Source organism: Fukomys damarensis, unplaced genomic scaffold (genome assembly GCF_012274545.1).
Source record: "Fukomys damarensis isolate Sample0158 unplaced genomic scaffold, DMR_v1.0_HiC HiC_scaffold_14, whole genome shotgun sequence".
NCBI lineage: Eukaryota > Metazoa > Chordata > Mammalia > Rodentia > Bathyergidae > Fukomys > Fukomys damarensis.
The window spans coordinates 15,683,092-15,698,997 of record NW_022900926.1 but is presented as its reverse complement, the minus strand read 5'-3'; the positions used below and the strand labels follow the sequence as shown (position 1 = coordinate 15,698,997).

At 40.2% G+C, this 15,906-nt stretch overlaps 1 protein-coding gene across 4 annotated transcripts in view; it reads left to right on the top strand.

The window, feature by feature from the left end:
• Nucleotides 1–15,906, top strand: part of Utrn (utrophin) — a 479,533-nt gene that overhangs the window by 156,893 nt on the left and 306,734 nt on the right. For all 4 annotated transcript variants that reach the window (XM_010626629.1, XM_010626631.2, XM_010626630.2 and 1 more), the window contains 6 exons: nt 1,154–1,299; nt 1,889–2,101; nt 8,342–8,455; nt 9,090–9,245; nt 13,261–13,431; nt 15,366–15,545. In XM_010626629.1, coding sequence (XP_010624931.1) covers nt 1,154–1,299; nt 1,889–2,101; nt 8,342–8,455; nt 9,090–9,245; nt 13,261–13,431; nt 15,366–15,545 — 980 coding nt within the window. The remainder of the gene's footprint in view (nt 1–1,153; nt 1,300–1,888; nt 2,102–8,341; nt 8,456–9,089; nt 9,246–13,260; nt 13,432–15,365; nt 15,546–15,906) is intronic.

The window sequence follows — 15,906 nt, the reverse complement described above, 5'->3', positions numbered from 1 at the left end:
AAATCAGTTAACCTCGCTTTGTCAGCTTAACGGGTGCAAACTCTGGTCTCATCGTGAGAAGGAGCAGAAGGTGGTTAACGGTGCTTGCTAGCTGGTCGCATCTCTGAGCTTTAAATGTACTCCCTTCCTTCCACCCAGCGCGGGTTGTGTGTGACTTTTACTTTGGAGTTGCAGGTGGATGCCAGGCCAGCTGGTTGATGCCATTGCTGCTTCTCGGATGCTCAAGGCTGTGCATGGCTTTGTCCACACGCGGAGTTTCCGGAGTGACTGGGGCAGGACCTTTGTTTTCTGTTACTCTCTGGGTAGCAATCGCAGAATAGGAGATTATGTGGGACAAAAGCAACATTGTCATTCCAGCTTCAGAGAGACATTTCATTACGATGAAATGAAAAATGGTAGTGACTTACTTAATATTTCAAACATCAGCTTCTGCAGGAATGAAGTCACTGTCTGACTCTTAGAAATGCCAGTGGAATGACCTATTTTATTAACTAACAGGGACCTGTTTTCATTTTAGCCATGGGGACTAAGTTATCATGTATTGGAATGCACTTCCTACATATTGAAAATTAATGATATGTATAATGTAGTATTAGATTCTTAGCATTATTTTCTCAAAATGTTATTTATTTTTTATTTTTAAAAATTAATTTTATTGGTGCACTTTTGATATATAAAGTGATCACATTCATCTGTTGGGAATTTGTACCTGTACATGCTATATCTTTTTTTAAATTTTGGTACTGGGAATCAAACTTGGGACCTTGCGTTTGTGAGGCAGGCGGTGGAACCACTGAGCTAAATCCCCGGCCCTACATAATATATCTTGATTCTTCTTTTTTTCCCCTACCTCCCTTCCTTTCAACCCTTATCCCCTTATTTTCAAAAAGCTTTGATTTCATTTTTTCCCTTCTATTTTCTTTTTTGTTTCCTTTTCCCTTCTTCCCCCTCCCTTGTTTCCCTTTCCATTTGAACATTTTCTTCCTACTTCCCAATATGAATCATCTATTTTAGTCCTTATTTACCCCTTTGGTTTCTCACATAAGAGAAAAACAGTGCCACATTTAAACATGTGTGTCTGATTTATTTCACTTCAAAGCATGGTCTCAGGGTTCATCCATTTACCTAAAGGTTGGTGTTTTTAAATAAACAGAACGGAAGAGCCAACCTGGATGTGAATATTTGGAAACACTGAAAGCCCTGAAAGGCGCACTCAATGATGCGGAACAGAAGGCCCAGACGTCCCTGGGAACCCTCAGTGATCCTGCAGAGGTGGAGAAGGCCCTACGGGGAAGAAAGGTAATGTCTGTTTCAGAACTCTACCACGATTTCTGATACTTTGTATTACACATTTCAAAACAAATTTTTTAGTGATTTGAAAAAATTGGTCACTTTTGGGTCAAAATTGGCCCAAGAATTTCATGTAATTTGAAGGTTAGTGACTATAATATAGGCTCTTCTCTAAAATGACAGGTGGTTGTGCAATATTAATAGAAGAAAAGTGTATTTTCTCCATGTGTTATCATTAGCCTAAACTTTTGTTTTCACCCTCTGCTGAAATACCTTTTACAAGAGAAGGAATACTAATGGAATTGATACTTTATTTAAAAGTTCAGCGTTGAGTAAAATACTTCCCCAGTCATCTAGTTGAGCAACTGTAAGGCCCTGCTGCTGGCCACAGTGGTTGTGCTGTTCCTGAGGTTTTTAGTGTAGAGAATGTTATGTGGCCCACACAAATCTTATGAAGGGAGCTGTATTTTTTTAAAGTAATTATCCACAATTCTTTTTTGATAAATTGCTTTTTTAGGGCACTGTACATAGTCCGCATTATAACATGTGCAGAGCCGCATTGCTGTGTGTGTTTTTAATCTTTCCAAATATTTTTCAGGCCCTTATTGAAATCCTTGAGAAGCAAAAACCTACATTATATAAGCTTGCAGAAGAAACAAAGGCTTTGGAGAAAAACGTGCTTCCTGATATAGAAGAAACTTACAGGCTAGAATTTGATGGTGCCCAAGAACAGTGGAACAAACTAAAGGCCATGGTTTCTGAAGATCTACGTTTGCTTGAAGAAACTGCCTCCAAACTGAAAGCTTTCGAGGTAAATTCAGATACCGTCAGGAGTTTGTGTTTACTTCAGGGCAAAGGGTGATCATTACAGGAAGACTCAGGTGTCTACTGTTTGAATAATCTTTCTAGTCCTACATGTACTATGTACAGTAAGTCACCGACTTACGAATGAGCTCATTCCTGGAGAATATTCATGAGTCAATGTGTTCGTAAGTCTGACACAGTGAGTCTTAGGGAAAGATGTACTCAGTTTGCCCTGTTTCTTCTTCAGGTCTTCAAATAGGCTTTTAGCTTTTCTTGAATGAGCATTAAGCCGAGTGGGACTGGCTGCTGATGCCAATCCTGTTCCGCACACTGAGAAGTTTCTCCATCTCCTCCACCACTGTGCCATGCTTTTCCGATATTACTATTGACTTCACTGGCACAGTAGACTTCACATGATCCGTGATCTTATCCTTGTTCTTTAGAATTGTGCCACTGGTTCAGTGGTTCATAGAACGAGTGACGTCTACCATCTTTTTACCTTGGTCTAATCTCTCAATAATTTTCACTTTTGCTTCCACACTAATTGCTTTGCGCTTCCTAGCAGTCCCCTCCACATCACCACTGATTTTCCTCTGGCTTCCAGACCTCCTGGACTCTGAATGAGCACTGTACTACTGTGCACTAATCACCCTGTACAGCAAGCACAGAGAAGCCCAACTGTGCCAAATCTGACACACGCTTGAGTTACTTCTGTGATTTGTTCCTATCTACGAATGTTTGTGACACGAGGCCCTTTGTATCTGTGACACTTTGCAGTGTGGATGTTTGTAAGTTAGGGAATTACTGTATTGAAGTTGGGACTTATAACTTAACAAAGACATACTTTTAATGTGCTGGTGAGCACATCTATATCTTTCTGCCTTGCAGAGAAGCCTTCTTGGTAAAGGTGAGCAGAGCCTTGAAGAGAAGAGAGAATTGCTTAAAAATGGCCAAAATAGAGTTTGAGCACATGTATGGGGGGCAGTTACATGAAATACTTGGCTGGAGTGACAGAAGAGGCCCAGCGAGTAGCAGACAGCTGAGACCTTGAATATGTTGTTTGTGGTACAGGGGATTGAAGCCAGGGCCTTTGCACTCAGCTACTCTTTAGTCTTTTATTGTTTTTTTTACTATTTATTTTGAGGCAGAGCCTTACTAAGTTGCTAAGATTTGTTTTTGAGGCAGGGTTTCACTATGTATTGCAGGGTGGTCTTGAACTCACTATGTAGCCCAGGCTGGCTTCCTACCTGTGAGTATCCACCTGCCTCAGTCTCTTGAGTGCAGGAATTACAGGCGTGTGCTACAATGATGCTTGGCTGTATTAACTCTAAAGAGCACTCTTCTTTCCTTAGAAAGAGTTGTTTGTTACTTTAGTTCTCACTGTTCACTTGGAAAAACTTAATATCCTCCCTCCTAAAGTTATTAGGCAATTGTAGTAAATATTCTACAGATGTGCGGGTTAGTATTGCTGTCCTGTTTCAATGTTCTGATGCATAATTTTTTAGTCATTTAAGTTCTGTTCGTCTTTAAGGCAGGAGGCCCAGTGAGTTTGAGATTCGGTGTCATTCATAATGTTGTCTCTTTGGGACACAATCAACTTATTTACTTTTCGATGAATTTTTATTTATATAAGTAGTATAAGTTCTACTCTGTGTCCGTTACACCCTCCTGGTTTCCATCTCCCCCGAAGGCAGGAGTGGTTTGAGGGTGAAGTTTCTCTCATGCACAGTAAGAATCTGTGGATGATGGGCTGTGACTGTCACTGCTCTGCTGGTGCCTTTGCCCCCGCCCATACCTCTTGATGAGATTGGAGCAGTGCAATCTACATTCCTGGTTGTCCTTGGCTTCACGGTCCCTGTGTAGTCTCTCCTCTCCCCTCAATTGCTGGGCAGGCTAAGGCACAGCCCCAGAAGGACACGCTCCAGGCAGAGTGTGGCAGGGGACGGGGCTGTCTGCCCTTCTGGAACAGCCAGGGTTTGAAAGTAGTTTGGGAGATGAAATGGTAAATCCTCGCTAAGAGTAAAATGCAGTATTAACCATATATTTAATGCATTGACTTCTTTCTAGGCAACACACATCTGATATAATTATCGCATGAGGTTTTTTCCCCTCATTTTGAGTACGTATTAACTACTAGGGGGAATACTGGTGTATTCTCTGTTTTAGATTTAAGAGCAGTCAGTTTTAGACAAATCAGGGGATCCTTGTCTTCCCTACTATGTGACAGAACGTTTTTTCAAGAGTGCTTTGTTCTGTCTTGGGGTAGAAATTGGCAGCCTGATAGGCTGTGGACATTCCAACACCTGGGGAAGGAGCGAGATAAAATGCCAAGATTTAGCTGTAATCAAGTCTTCCAGGCCACTGTGTGCCTTGGAATCTTACTGTCTCAAGTCCTAAGTTACCAAGCTTTACATCTCCTCCATCCCCAGCTGAAGAGAGGGGCTGAGGTAAGGCTACTGGGAGTGATCGATTGCATGACATTGCTTTGCTGTGATCCAGCAACAGGGTATTCCACCGGGATGCTTATAAATCACTGCTTTTGATCAGGGATGATCAATGTAGAATTTTGATCTTTCCAAAGTAGAGTATTTGATACTTCGATTTCCCTAAATACCACATTAATGGTATTTTAAATCTTTACTTAAATACCTGTGAGTAAAAATAGAAATGAGAAGTGCCTGCCCTAGAGTAGTATTTATAGTTTAACTTTTAGTCATTTATTGTAGAAGATGAGTAGTAATTCTTCTTATTATTATTATTTTAGTAATTCTTACTTTTAAATTTTGCCTTACAAGAAATGAGATACTGGGCCGGGGATTTAGCTCAGCGGTTCCGCCGCCTGCCTTGCAAGCGCAAGGACCTGAGTTCGATCTCAGTACCAAAAAAAAAAGAGAAATGAGATTCCCCCAAAGAAGTGTGTGTGTGTTTGGGTGCCTGTATATTCATGTATTTGTTATGTAAGTGGATGGAGGTAAAGAAGAATTAAATACTCATTATTGTAGGTTAAAGACTCGTAAGTGCAGAGCTACATGCTTTTGAAATGGATAAAGAAATGTTTTCTTCTTCTTCTTCTTTTCTCTTCATATTGTTTGTTTTTCTTCACCTCATGGCTAAGGAATTGAGTTGGATGAGCTGGCTTTGGTTATTTTCAAAAAGCAGAGTAAACACAAGCCACAAGCAGATCAGGACTGTAGTTTCCATCCCGGGAAAGAAGTAGGAGGGTGGGCTAGAGCTCGTCGCCTGTGATTTTCTGTGCACAGATGGCCGCTGGTCTTCTGTTGGTGACTTTGCCCTTGCCCTGTGGTGTGGCTATAGGGTGAGAGTGTCCACTGCACCTGCGGCTACAGGCATTTCTTCAATTTGGACCTGCCCTCCTTTACCTGACTTCCTTCTGGTGAGCAGTGATTGACCACATCTGGTTAGGGGTGAAAGAAGCAGCTCTTTCAGATGGTCACTTTCAAATAATTTCCTTTGAACAGTGAAAGACAGAATGAGTGTTCATATTAGGAGCAATTTTTTTTTTTTTTTTTTTTTTTTTGTACTGGGGATTGAACTCGGGTCCTTGCTCTTCCAAGGCAGGCCACCGAACTGCTGAGCTAAATCCCCGGCCCTAGGCGCAATTTTAAAACAGCAAAGTGATCTTATGCCAACATCCCAATTCTGGCTGCTCAGTCCTGTGGTGTCTCTAAACTTAGAAGTGATAAACCTTTTTATGAGCTTCATCTTGGTAGTAATAAAGCAGTTGATTTTGTAAATCTTGCCATTTATTATGAGCTTCTCTGTTGCCATCTCTGTCCAAACTTATCTCTGTTTTTTAGTGCAGCCAAGCAAGGCTGTCATTTTTCTATTAAAAGCTGAGCTACTTTGGCTCAGTGAATGAAAGTTAGTTTCTCAAAGCCACATGGCTTTTCAGACACTGAGCCTGGTGACTTAGGCTTCCCTTTCAGGGTTCACACAGTCTTTCTTAGAATCCAGCAAGGTCAAATTCACATGCATAATTTTTGTAGTGAAATGATATGGCTTTTCAGATGCCCATCTGTTGCTTTTGTCATTGCTGATGCCCAGTTGCATATGGCTATCCCTGTCTGTTGCTGTCTTTTTTCTGTTTTCTCAGGTCAAAGCATAAGAGCTAGAGACAGAACAGGTGTATGTGAATTGTGTGTGTCTGTGAGTGTGTGTGAGTCTGAGGGTGGAGAGGAAGGAGGGAAGGAGGGAGGGTGGGATCGAGGTAGTGGGTGCCCTAAAACTTCTCACATGCAGTGAATGTAGTTAGGGCTGCATATGTTAGTCAAAGCTGGTTGTGATTAAAAACCTCCTTGGAGTATAATGCTTCCATAGAAATTCTGACAATCCTTGGCAAAGGAAGCTATCATTTTTCCTTTTTCAAAACTAGATTTAATTAATGTCCCAGCTGTATAGTAGCAACAGAGTTGCATAGGTCTTTGTGTACAGTGACAGACATGCTTAAGAATGGAGGGGAGGGAAGTTTGGGCAAGGTGCAGAGGTGGCCAACAGGGCTTTCACAGAAAGGGGATGTGGAAGTGGTTGGCAGGGTGGTGTGGTTCTAACAGAGGAGATGGAGAAGTTGAGCCATATAAACACTTTTGCTTTCATCTTCATCAGAGAACGGCCCTCAAAAGTAGGAAGTGTGGAATAATCATTACTGAGCATGCACTGGAGCCTGGCCTGTGACACCCAGGGAAGAATCACTCTGCTCCTCTTGGTGCCTCTTTCTGCATCCAAAGCAGCAGTGGGGTTTTCACCCATAAACTCAGGGTCACAACATGACTTTCTGAGAAAGCACCAGAAAAATGGAGATGGATAAATGCCCTAATTATGGAGCAATGTTAATTTCTAAAAGCTAAAAACCTAAAATAAGGTTGATGTTAGCTCCTGGCAGAGGTGTAAGACAAATAACCAACCAGAGATCTTATGTGTGCTGGAAAGAATTTGGTGGCCACTAGGAATCAACAAGGACCCCCAGTATGCCTTGCCCAAACTCATGTCTTTGTAGTCTCTCTCTCTCTGAGTTGGAATAATAGATTATTAGATACATAGAGAGATAGAATCTCACACTTCAGGGAGCATGCACACATATCATTCTTGGCAAGCCCTGACTTCAGCAAAGTATTTGGAATAATCTCTTATAACCTCATAAGGAAGACAGAAAACCAGTTAGTGCAATAAATCTGCATCCTAGGTAGCAACACTTAGTGCTGTATGTTCTAGAGGCACTGTGCAAGGAAATGGCAGTGTTTAACCATTAGAAGACTACAGAAAGAAACAATACCTGCCATCAAATATAATGGGCTTTTTAAAACAGGATAATAAATTTATTTCCACTTGTAGGAAGGAACGAGAAGCAAAAATTTGAAGAAAGTACAAAGGTACATATAGCTCAACACTAGGGAAATTAAGATTGACTAGTGATGGAACGGGAGGCCTTGGAAAGAAATGACCATCACATTACAACTTAAGTTTGATTTATTTTGCATTCTTTAAAACCCAGTTCCAATGCTGCCTGCTTTCTGAAGTCTCCCTGTCTGTGTCTGCCTCTGCCTCTGCCTCCCCGCACCCCCGACTGAAAGCCAGGCTTTGTGCTAGACAAGTGTCTATCTCTAAACTCCATCCCTATCTTCTGATGGCTCTTTCTCTGCGAAATGTTGTTGTCATTTGTCTCTGCATCTCCAGTACCATGCATACTAATTGGAGCACAGAGGGTGCTTAGTAAGTGTAGGATGAAAGAATAGAACTAGATATTGCACCATTCTGAGATCTCAGAAAATAAGGCTTCCAACAGTAGAACTAAGAGAAAACTATCATATTTCCTTCACTATGCTTTATCTTTATTCCTGCTCTGAGTAGCTAATGTTAGGAGAAGTCTTCCAAGTTGTATGAGAGCAAAAGATTTTTTAGCTGATTATACCTAGAAAAGTATTTTTACTTGGTGATTTGAATTTTGAATCAGTTATTGCTTGCATTTAAGCAGAATAGCTTGGTTAAGTGGAGAGTGTTTTGAGATTTCTTAGAATGATTACTACTACATTGATATATCTTAAAGATTTTAGTCTAGAATGAAAAAAATGTTCTCCAAGCTAGAGGGTTAAACCAAGAAATAAAAGAAGTGAAAATGATGCTATCAAAGTTTTGAAAACTTGCTTTTTCCCCCCAATAGCGATAGATCTTGAGATGTGGTGGGTTGAATGGGGCCGAGAAATATCCGCTTTCGTTACTGTGTTTGATGCAGGCTGATTCAGAAGTCACTGGGAAATGGCTGGCGGATGTGAAAGACTTCTTAACAGAAGAGCAGGCTGCCCAAGGCAATGATGCTGGTCTGCAGAGGCAGCTTGGCCAGTGCTCTGTGAGTTCTGCTGTTCTGGAAAACCTGCTGTGATAAATAACATTTTCTTCTTTTCCTTTGTCCTCACTGCCCTTATTAAAATTATAAGACTATGACATGGCATTAAAACTAAAGTAAGCCTCTTTTGGGTTTATTGCTGATGAGAGGCTGATGGATTGCTAATTTTAAAAATTTTTGGTTGTTGTTATGGAATTTTGGGCAGAGAAAACAAGAACAACTTTAGTTCCCTAGGGGCTGCTGTCTTACATTATAATGGCAACCTTAGTGTAATAATTATCAATTGTACATTGCTGTTACTGTGCCATGTAGTGAAGCTCCAAGAAAAGCATATTTAATGTGAAATTTGCTAATATACTGCATGTAGTTTATACTTGGTGAAATCATTAGCCTTCTCTAAATTAATTAAAAACAGTTTTTCCCACTGAGAGTCAAGTATTTCCAATCCAGTTTAGCAGATGGCTTGTATGAAGTACCCAGGTGAAATGAATTTCTTATGACACAGTATTTTTTTAAGTACTTAAAGTCCCAAGCAGTCTGTTACTGTAATTTTGCAGGGGTCCAGGCAGATGAACTGTAATTATGGCATCCACTTATGTAGGAGTGAATTCACCATGGGCTTATTTTATGTGTTCAGGCATTTGTCAATGAAATAGAAACAATTGAATCATCTCTGAAAAACATGAAAGAAATCGAGACTCACCTTCAAAGCCTTCCAGCTGCTGGGATCAAAACTTGGGTGCAGACAAGGCTAGTCGACTACCAAACCCAACTGGAGAAGTTTAGCAAGGAGGTGAGCTTCTCGACTTTACTGTTTGTGCTTTCGAAGAAGGAAGACAGTGTCCCCTTTTGAGCAACACAATCAATTTGTAACCCATCTAGCCTGAAAAACAGTGGTTCAGAATAACTACAGCATGGGTGGCTGGCTAGAGAAAGTTCTTCTCCTTTTCTTCCCTTTTCTTTCTTCTTTTCCTTCCTCCTTCTCCTCTTCTTTCTTCTCCTTCATTGGTTGCTCAGTTTGATCCAGGATTTAGCTTTTCCTTTTCTTCTAGCTTTACACATGTATTTATTCCTCTTGCCTTACATCCAGTGTGTCTCTTCGGGAAATATTTATTAGTCAGCTGATGATTAATATTAATACCTCCTATCAGGCATCATTCAAAGCACTGAGGATATAGCAGTGGACAAGAAAAACCTCCTCTTAAGGAGCTCGAGTTCTAGTGAAGTAGATGAATGGTGAATACTGCCAGGTAATGAGAACTAAGAATGAAGAGTTCAGTGGATTCTTTCATATAGGCTTTTAGGAGACTGGGGCATTTGAGTAGAGAACTGAGAAAAATAGGCAGCAGCCCGCGTAGGTTCAGGTATGAAGATGAAGATGTGGGAAGAGCATGTTTTAAAGCTCTGCAAGAGGGTTGAGCTTGATAAGTTCTTATAGTAAAGAACAAGGGCAATGGAGCTGAAATAGGGGAAGAGGGGTTAGTGGGCTGGAAATGGTAATATTTGAAGACAGAGGGCAGACAGAAGATGGATTAGATATGGTCTTGGAGAGGAAGACTTGGATTATATTTTAAGTGTGCTGTGAAGCAGTTTGAGGGTTTTGTGTCAGGAAGTGACATGATTGATCTTTCAAGGTCACTCTGGTTTTCATGTGGGTAATGTGCTCTAGGGAGGCAAGGATGAAAACAGGGAATGCATAGGCACTTACTTCAGTCTCCAAGAGAGAGGATGAATCCTTGTACTGGGAAGGAGTGGTAGAGGTCATGCGAAATAGGAACTAGGCTCAGACTCTAGTCTGGAAGTACAGATAAGACTCTTGTGTGATAGAAAAATGAACCAGCAAGGACAGCTCAGGACCTCCACAAAGCTTCGGTTTTGTGTGAATTTTGGTGATTTTCTGAAATAGTGAAGACTCGGTGAGGAGTAGCTTACCTAGGCACAGTTGCAAGCATTCTCTGAGGTATGCAACTGGAGCTTTTTAGCTCTTGCAGCCTTGGACGGAGCAGGATGCTGAGGAGGAAGGGGCAGAGAGACAGGTGAGCAGCCCAGGGAACTTGAGGTCCTAGCAGCCAGGGGAAGAAAGTTTTCCATACTGCCCCAGGCTGAGATTTAACTTTGACAAGGCGAAGGCTTTTAACGGCTTTGAAGAAGATGTGCTCCCCAGAGTGGTGCGGAAGGACGACTTTGGAGAATGTTGAGGAGGAAGTGGGAAATGAGTGACAGAGACAAGTATGGCTGACTTTGAGAAATTTCTCTCGTCGAGTGAATAGAGAAATGGCATAGGTGCTGGCAGTGGACAATCTGACCAGGTTTTGGGTTACTTTTAGCAATGAGATATATTGGGGGATTTGACATGCCAAAGGGGTGACCTCATTTCGAAGAAGATAATTCACGCGAGAGATTGAGATAATTTCTGAAGTGATGTGTACTTATGTGCAGGGAAGGGGTTGCTGCGAGCTGCCTCCTCCACAGGAAGGGAAGGGAAGGGACTCTCCAAGGGTCACACACTGCAAGGGCCGCACGAAGGGTCTGATTGCTTGAGTTTTGTGAGCATTCGGTGAGGTTATAGGTAGCTGGGTGAGTGATAAAAGAGGAGCAAATGTGAAATTCATGCATATTCCGCAGACCATCCTGTAAATAACACAACTGTTAATACAGTGCCTTTTGGCTAAGTTTATACAGGAAAAATTTCTGTTGGCATCATTAAATGTATTTTGTTTTATTTCTGTTGTTTTTCCCCCCAACTTCCTTATTTTGGATATCTTCGCAAGTGTCAAGAAAAGCTGAAGTAAAACCCATATGCCCATTCTGGCATTTGCCAGTTGTTTATGTTTTGTCACATTTTCTGTCTGTCTGTCTCTTTTCTTTTTTCTATAAATTTGCTTTTGACAGGAGCCAGAAATATCATGACGCGCCACTCTGATTTTTGTATGCTTCTTTGAAGAGCAAGGATGTTTCATAAAAACTATAATGAATGCTGTAAATGAATGCGTAAGAAGATAATTTTTATGTAACATCATTTAATATTCTGGCCAAGTGTATATTTCTTCATATCTATTTTAATCAGTTGACATATATTTGCAAGAGCTGGAGCTTTTGAGGAAGTAAATAGGGGAAACAGTTTGAAAGTGGCGTTAAGGAGCAAGGAAGGTAACATCCATCCATCCATCCATCCATCCATCAATTTATCCACTGAATATTACAAGATATAATTCATTGTGATTTAGTTTTGACTGAAAGTTTGGGAATAAATGTGGCAAAACTTTAGGTTTCCTTAGCAAGGAGCCACCTGCATATGGTTAATAATTAGTATATTAGTTTCAAGCATTGGACTTCACTGACCAGTGAATGTTAAACTTTTGGACTTTTTTATATCTTTAAGGAAAGGTAACTATAAAAAACAACCAACAGGAGCAGTGTGTCTCATCACATTCATGTTGTAATGAAAGAAAACATATTAGTGCTATAAAATAAAAAAAAATTATTTTGAGGAGTTTTATGTTTGTTGATTTTTTGTTTTTATTTTGGAAACCTCACTATGATAGTGTCTTTATTTTTCATTGTGGATCCTTGAAAACAGTAAAACTAGCCACTATTTATTAATTTCTTTAAATGGAGCCCAAGAATCTCTATCTATGATCTACCGGTCTACTGTCATTTTGTCTATATCTGTCATCTATCATTCTGTCATGTATCTATCATCTATCATCTGTCTAGCTCTTATCTACCCATCATCCCCCCACCCCGCCATTTCACAGAGAGCTCACCAGCTGAACCACTGAGGAGCCAGGCGTGGGAGCCAGGCTGCGTGTTGCTGGCACTTTCCTCTACCTTGTGAGGGACAGTGACAAAAGCTGTCTATTTTTAGTACCGATACTGTTTGGAGGGAGGGAACAGGAAAGCCAGTAACCCTCTTGACACTGAGTCTTGTGAGTGCCCTCCTGTTCCTGTACTGGCCTGTGGTTACTGTCAATTTAGCAGCCCGGCGAGCCCTCGTGAGGTGACCGGAACTGTGACCGTCTCAGTGAGCAGGAGGTCAGATGTGGGCCAGGCTGGGTGCTGTATCTCCTCCCACTGTGGAGGCTGGTTTGTAGTTAGGGCCAGGAGGACTGAAAGTGCTTCCAGACTACTCTAAAATGTTTTAACTCAGGCATTGAACTAGATTCAGACAAGAATTTGCTTTGTAATAGAACTTTTTTGTACCTGGCATAGTAACTTTTCAAAACCAAAATTTTATAGAATAGTGTCCCATTGTGATCTTAATAGTAACCTTCTCCTCCTTACTTTTTAAAAGTGAAATCTTAATGGGAATCCTGTTTCAAAAGAAAAAATGGACACTTTGATTGCTTCTAGACCTCTCCCCCATAATCAACAATGCTAGGACGAGTTTATTTGACATACATATATTTGCTGTGGGTTAGATTTCTACAGCTGGGATTACTCTGTTAAAAGCTTCCCATTTTCAAAATTATAATAGATACCTGTAGATCTGTATTCAAAATGTATAGAATGCCAGCTAGGAAATTTTTTTTTCCCCACTTCTAAGGATCAAACTCAGGGCCTGCACATTCTGGGAAAATGTTCTACCACTGAGCTTTTTCTAAGTCCAAGAATCCCTGTTATGAAATTATTTTCATTATTGTGTATATTCTGTAGTATCAGCTCCAGATATAGAAAAGGTTTTACCTAAATGTGAAAACATGAGACTCTTTGTTGAAAGTTATTGCCGTGTCTTTAAATATTAAAAACTAGAACTTAACATTTAATGTATTAAAACTTGTTTGGGGGGATGGATTTTTCCTTTCTAGATTGTTATGCAAAGAAATAGGTTGTCTGAAAGTCAGGAAAAAGCAATGAACCTGAAGAAAGACTTGGCAGAGATGCAGGAATGGATGTCCCAGGCCGAAGAGGAGCACCTTGAGAGGGACTTCGAGTACAAGTCACCGGAAGAACTAGAGGGTGCTGTGAAGGAGATGAAGGTGAGGCTGCGATAGTCAGGGTTGGTGGCCTCCGTACTTCCTGTTTCTTTTAAAACGAACTAGCTGAACAGCCATTGAACCTGATTGGTTAGTCAGTCAGCTAACCAACAAACCAATTGTCGATGTAGCTTTAGTTAGGACCCATATGTGTCTGTAATCTTTCACAATAGATTTCAAATTTAAAAAGAAGACAAAGGGAGGGTGGGTGTGATGATTTTAGTGAGGAAAGGAAGCTGAGTCCACTGGTTTAACTTGCCGCATGAGTTGAGTCCGTGAAGGTCGTGGAGAAAATCTCAGGGTGGAACATGGGAACTGCCAAGAATGACTTCAAAGCCTCTGGTAGTGGATGTGAGGGAAAACTGTATTTTGCTTATTTATTTATTTTGTATATGGCAATATATACATAATAAAAATCAACAGTTCTTAAGCGTACATTTCAGTGGTACTAGTCGCACTCCCAATGTTGTGTAATGATTCCCACTCTCAATTTCCAAAAGTTTGCAGAAAGAGTTATTTTTTGTAAGGAACAAAGACTTCTCAAGTTGGCTGGAGCTCATCCTTACTTCCCCAGGCATATATGAACCTCCGAATGTCCATAGAATTGGTAAGAAGAGTAGTAGGAAGGAGTCAAGGGTAAGGCTATCAGTTGGATGCATGGGGTATATTTCCTGTATGTAATCTTATATTCCTGTGTCAATACTCTTGAGCTCTTTCTTTTTTTTATATAATAAAAGAACTGGGCACCATTCCCAAACTTCTAACACTGCTTCAATTGTCCTTGAGTATTCAAGCCAAGGGAGATAGTGTCTTAAAAGCTGTTTTTTTTTTTTTTCTGTAAAGTTAAACAACATGGTTCATATTTTGTCCCAAAGTTCACTTGCCTAAGAATATAATGAAAGCAAAATTCTCTGCAGGTATTTTTTAAAAAATAGACTAGATGACAAGCCTTCAGTTGTGTATGAGTCAAAGTAGATGTGAGAAGACTATGATAGAAGCTGTAACATTGATGCTGAAGTATCTTTTTTAGTGTTGTTCCTTTTGAAAGATTTTTACATTATTAGTATATGAAATATTTTAGAGGTTGTCTACCATATTAAATGATCTTATCTCACTTATTTAGTTGCTTCTTTTTCTCTAATGGCATAGTTTTCAAAGTCACTGTACTTGAGAGTTAAGAAAAATAAGATTAAAATCTTTGATTGGTTGATGGTCAGTGTATTTTTATTCTTCTAAACTGCCCTTAGGAATTGAAAAGCCAGGACACACATAATTACTTCCTCCCCACCCTAGGGGAGCTGAAAACCGCTAGGCTGTAATGAAAGCTACTGGCCAAGGTGAAAATCTGCTTCAGGTTAATTTTTATGAATGTGGGATTTGCTCATCTTCAGCCCTGAGCTAACGTCAGGAAGTAGCTATTTCTAGATCAGATTGTCCTAGGGTAACTTTATCATGATCAGAAGGAGCATTGTCCCACTGTCCTAGGAAGGAAAAAGAGTTTAATTGTAGGACATTTTAAAGGTTGCCTCTACTGTAATGCTCCTTGATTTTTGTGCCGATTTATTTATTTCAGTCTAATATGTTCAGGCCCTCAGATGTCAGTTAAAATGAATTCATTTAGAGTCTTATCCTAGACTCAGAATCTGTAGACATTTCACATCAGTTAATACAGTTTAGGATAACTTGAATGTTAACCCTGGTGTTTTTCAGTGCTGGTTGGGGATGTGCACACCGGAACGTATAATGAATGAAGTTTTATACTTCGGTATTTTTATTTAAAAAAAGCACTCTCCGTATTGATTACTAAATAATGTTTCAGTTAGGATCACCTAGGTGTTGGTTCAGTTTTTCTTCTTTTTTTCTAAATACAAGAAATATAGACAGTATGGTTATGGAGAAAGGAGGGCGTTCTTCAAGTTCATCCTTTCTTGGCGCAGAGGGCGAAAGAGGACGTGTTACAGAAGGAGGTCAGAGTGAAGATTCTCAAGGACAACATCAAATTATTAGCTGCCAGGGTGCCCTCTGGTGGCCAGGAGTTGACGTCTGAGCTGAATGTGGTGCTGGAGAATTATCAACTTCTTTGTAATAGAATCCGAGGAAAGTGCCACACACTAGAGGTATGGTATTTTTTTTTTCCCATGATACACTTGTGAGATCCAGACTCTGATATGCTGACTACTCTTCTATCTTGGGGGGAAAAAAAAACAAACTAAAAAATGTGCTTTTAAATGCTGGATCGTAAAGGGAAGATAGTTTTCAGAAAATACATTGATGAAAACCAAAGAGGGATTTTTTTTAAAAGAAGATAATCTGCCTCCAATTTTCAGACAGTTCTTTAACATTTAATGTCTTCAAACTTCAATTTTCTATATATGCATTAAGGTTTTTATGTTACATATTAGTTGTAGGGTCTGGTCTAGTTCCCAAAAGTCCAGAACATATATGTGTGTGTGTGTGTGTGTGTGTGTGTGTATATTT